This window comes from Drosophila ficusphila, unplaced genomic scaffold (assembly GCF_018152265.1).
Source record: "Drosophila ficusphila isolate 14025-0441.05 unplaced genomic scaffold, ASM1815226v1 contig_291, whole genome shotgun sequence".
In the NCBI taxonomy this organism is placed as follows: domain Eukaryota; kingdom Metazoa; phylum Arthropoda; class Insecta; order Diptera; family Drosophilidae; genus Drosophila; species Drosophila ficusphila.
Genome location: NW_025064195.1, coordinates 10,770 through 14,164, shown reverse-complemented (window position 1 = coordinate 14,164; position 3,395 = coordinate 10,770). Strand labels below are relative to the sequence as shown.

Genomic DNA, 3,395 nt, shown 5'->3' with positions numbered 1-3,395 from the left:
TGGGTGATGTCTACTGGCGCGATAAGTAGGAAGGACGAAGGACGAAATACGATGGACGAGGAGCCAGGGAACTTGGGACCTCCGGCGGAGCCGCTCAAGTGATTTTCCTTGAGTGGAGTGGAGCCTTGAGCAGGTGTCTGTTTAACCATTATGTTTAGTTGCAGGCAATTTGTTCTTTGCCGTGTTGCCAGGGTAAACTATTTTTTTATCCGCTTCACCTTAAAATTGTGCCAAAGCACCTTTGGGCAAAAGAACACTGTGCTACTAGGATTTGGGTTCTGTTCTCAGTTGATTTGCAAAAATATATGGCTTTAAAAGTTGTTAACTGGATGGTATCATTCAATTTTTATAAGTTCTCAAAAAAGTTTTGGATTGAACAACAGTGTTGCAAAATTTTAAATGAATTTTCCCGCTTGCCTTGCAACTCTGCCGGCGAGTGGTTTTTGAACACTAGACTACTTGGAGCTGTCAGAAAGAAAAGGTTAACTTACCGAATCACCGTCTCCACTCGTCATTCAATATAATCCATTTCTCTAATTCTCGATAAAATTTAATGAGAAACTAAGTGTTCAGAAGTTTAGGAAGTCATTTGAATTTAAGTAAAACGAATTTATAATGTCGCATACCATCCTGTTTGTTCAACAGGGCTTTCTTCCCGAGACCCGAACTTATTGCGACTTCGAGAGCGTCGACGAATGTATGGAGGGCGTTTGCAAGATCTACGAGGAGCACCTGAAGCGTCAAGATCCCTATAACGCTATGATAACCTACGACATCTGCCAGCTGTTCGATTTTATCGACACCCTGAGCGACATTTGCTGCATTGTGTATCAAAACAGAACCAGGACATATGTGCCCCATAACAAGGAATGGATCAAGGAGCAGATTTATGCGCTTCTACGACAGGCATCATTCAATTCAAACGCTTAAAGGAATCACAGCCAAATAACCAGATAATAAACTAGGTAGTGCTAAAATGAAGTGCTAAAAAACACCAAGGAAGCTGATTAAAAATATATCACATAAATACCTAAACACCATATCACTAGATGTTGGCTTTTGAATAAATATAAAAGACATATCCTTCGTTTTCAGTATAAAAATACAAATAATACTTAATATTTCTCATAATATATCCCTTTAAACACAATGTTACTTTATTTTTTTGTTCAACAAAAACTTTTACGATGTTGAACAGTGTTTCCCTTATTTTCGAGAGCATTTTCCAAAGTGCATTGCCGGTGGAGATTAAGTTGCAGGCGGCTAAGAGAACTTTATTAAAACTGCACAAACAGAACAGGACTGAGAGCCATTCCTCACAGTTCATCGTGGAGGAGCGTGTACCGGTGCTTCGAGGGCCCCAGATCCTTGAAAACGGACCGAGATGGCTGGGAATCCGGCATATCCTTCATCTTGAGTTTCTTGAACAGGACCTGGCTGCGAAAATCCTTCAGAAACTTTTTGAGCCTGCCATTTATGTGGATATTGGAGAACCCGGGAAATTCATATACGAACTTCAGTGAATCAATGACCACAAGGGGAAGATCTCTTGTGCTCTTTCCCATTTTACGTAGGGAATTCCCGAACTTAACTGCATTGACTGTCGCAAAATTGAAATGACCCCGCATCTCGGACAGCTCAGTTTCCACAATCGACTTGAAGTCGTGGATGGTTAAATGGTCATCTGGCATGTGGAAAAGCAGCAGCAAAGGAAGCCCTTGTTCGATGAGCTCCTCCACGTTTTCGAAGTCCATTCTCTGAATTAACGGCACACATTTCCGCAGGATCCAGGATTCCAGCTCGGAGGTTTCAAAGATGTTTCCTGTGAAGTTTTCATCCCTACCATAAGTGTGCTCTAAATCAGGGCGAAAGAAAATATGAGGCAATTCTGAGTTTTCCTCATTAACTTCCCCCATTCGCAGATAAAAATCGCAATCGTTTTTAAACTGGTCCGCTAAACTCTGAATGGATTCATAACCCGGTTGATTGATCCCTTCGAAATAGGCTATAATGGATCTCCTCTTGGGATCGATTGTTTCCAGCTCTTCAGAATTTTTGAACTCAACTATCGGTGATTTAAATTGAGACTTTACGAACCGAACCAGAGCTTCAGTGGTTCTCGGACCCCTAAACTCTTGCCGAAGAAGTTGGCCTCGGTAGAAAAGTCGCAAAGTGGGAAACTTCTGAATATCAAAGCGATCGACGAGGAGAGCTTGCTGATTACAATCCACACGGCCAAACAGGAATTTTCCCGGCTCTGGAAACTGCATTTTCAGTTGCGTTGCAGCCAGCTCGAAAATGGGTGCCAGGCGAATACTGAAGGGACACCATTTCGCATAAAAGTTGAGGAAAACCACTTCGTTTGAGTGCAGGCTGCTATTGAGGTTCGCCTCACCGATCTGGGTCACATCGAGGATGTGAAAGGGTCCTGCAGCTGGAGTGTTCCCAATGAGGACTGCATCAGCAACAAAATGGCAACAGCAGGTAATATGGTTTCTGGTAAGCAACAAGCAGCCATATTGTGATATTATTCAAAAAAATCTCGCTGTTACAATTTGTACTTTTGAATCAATGCCGATTGAGACTTCGAAATCTATGTTTGCTTAGATTGTACTTATAAAAAAAAAAAGTATGAACTTATATAACACATTATAATAATGGAGTCTATCGAATTTATTAAAAAGAAATTTGTACATCTAAATATAAGAAGGATTAAAACGTTATTTAAAGTTTAACAAAAGCTAATGCTACTTCTTGAATTCCAATTTTTTTAATACTTAGGTACTTAGTTAACATGAAGATTATTTAATTATTTAGTATTGGTAAGAACCATTATATAATGATTTATCCGTTGCAAGTTGCAACAAAAGTTTGCAGACTAAAATATTTAAATTCCTTTCTTTGGCGAACCAAATAACTTAAAACATTTTTGACATTCCAATCGCCCAACTGCAGGCGAATAACTCGGAAAGTTTAAGGCACAATGCCAACAGCTTTTCAGTCATTAGGGGGTTAAGTGTCGCCATATCGAGCTGGGAAAATGTCTAACGAAAATAAACAAGCCTTGGCTCACTCTTCGGTAATCGTTTGGAGCGCTTGGGTGCAAAAGGGCTAAGCAAATATTTGCAGCGGCAACTTCGCAAATGAGCTTCGGCCCAAAAGACAGAGGGCGATGAGGAGTTGTCGTTGCGATGTCGCCGGGATTTCAAAAGGACCTCAACTCTGGCGGAAACGGAAACAACAACTTTCCCGCTCTCCAGGAGCAGGATGGATGGATGTAGATGTGGATGTGGATGTGGATGTGCGAGTGGAAGGCTGTGGAAGGACTCCTGTCGTGCCTGCCATTTAATGACATTTTTGCGCCCATTTTAGCTTCCGGCCCCGTTGTCTGCTGC

At 41.4% G+C, this 3,395-nt stretch overlaps 1 protein-coding gene across 1 annotated transcript; it reads left to right on the top strand.

Annotated features, from left to right (window-relative positions):
* The first annotated feature begins 487 nt into the window (after nucleotides 1–487).
* LOC108100007 (protein enhancer of rudimentary-like) lies at nucleotides 488–1,079 on the top strand. Its single transcript, XM_017203710.2, has one exon. The coding sequence runs from the start codon at nucleotides 616–618 to the stop codon at nucleotides 928–930; it is 315 nt and encodes a 104-aa protein (XP_017059199.1). The 5' UTR covers nucleotides 488–615; the 3' UTR covers nucleotides 931–1,079.
* The last annotated feature ends 2,316 nt before the right edge of the window (nucleotides 1,080–3,395 follow it).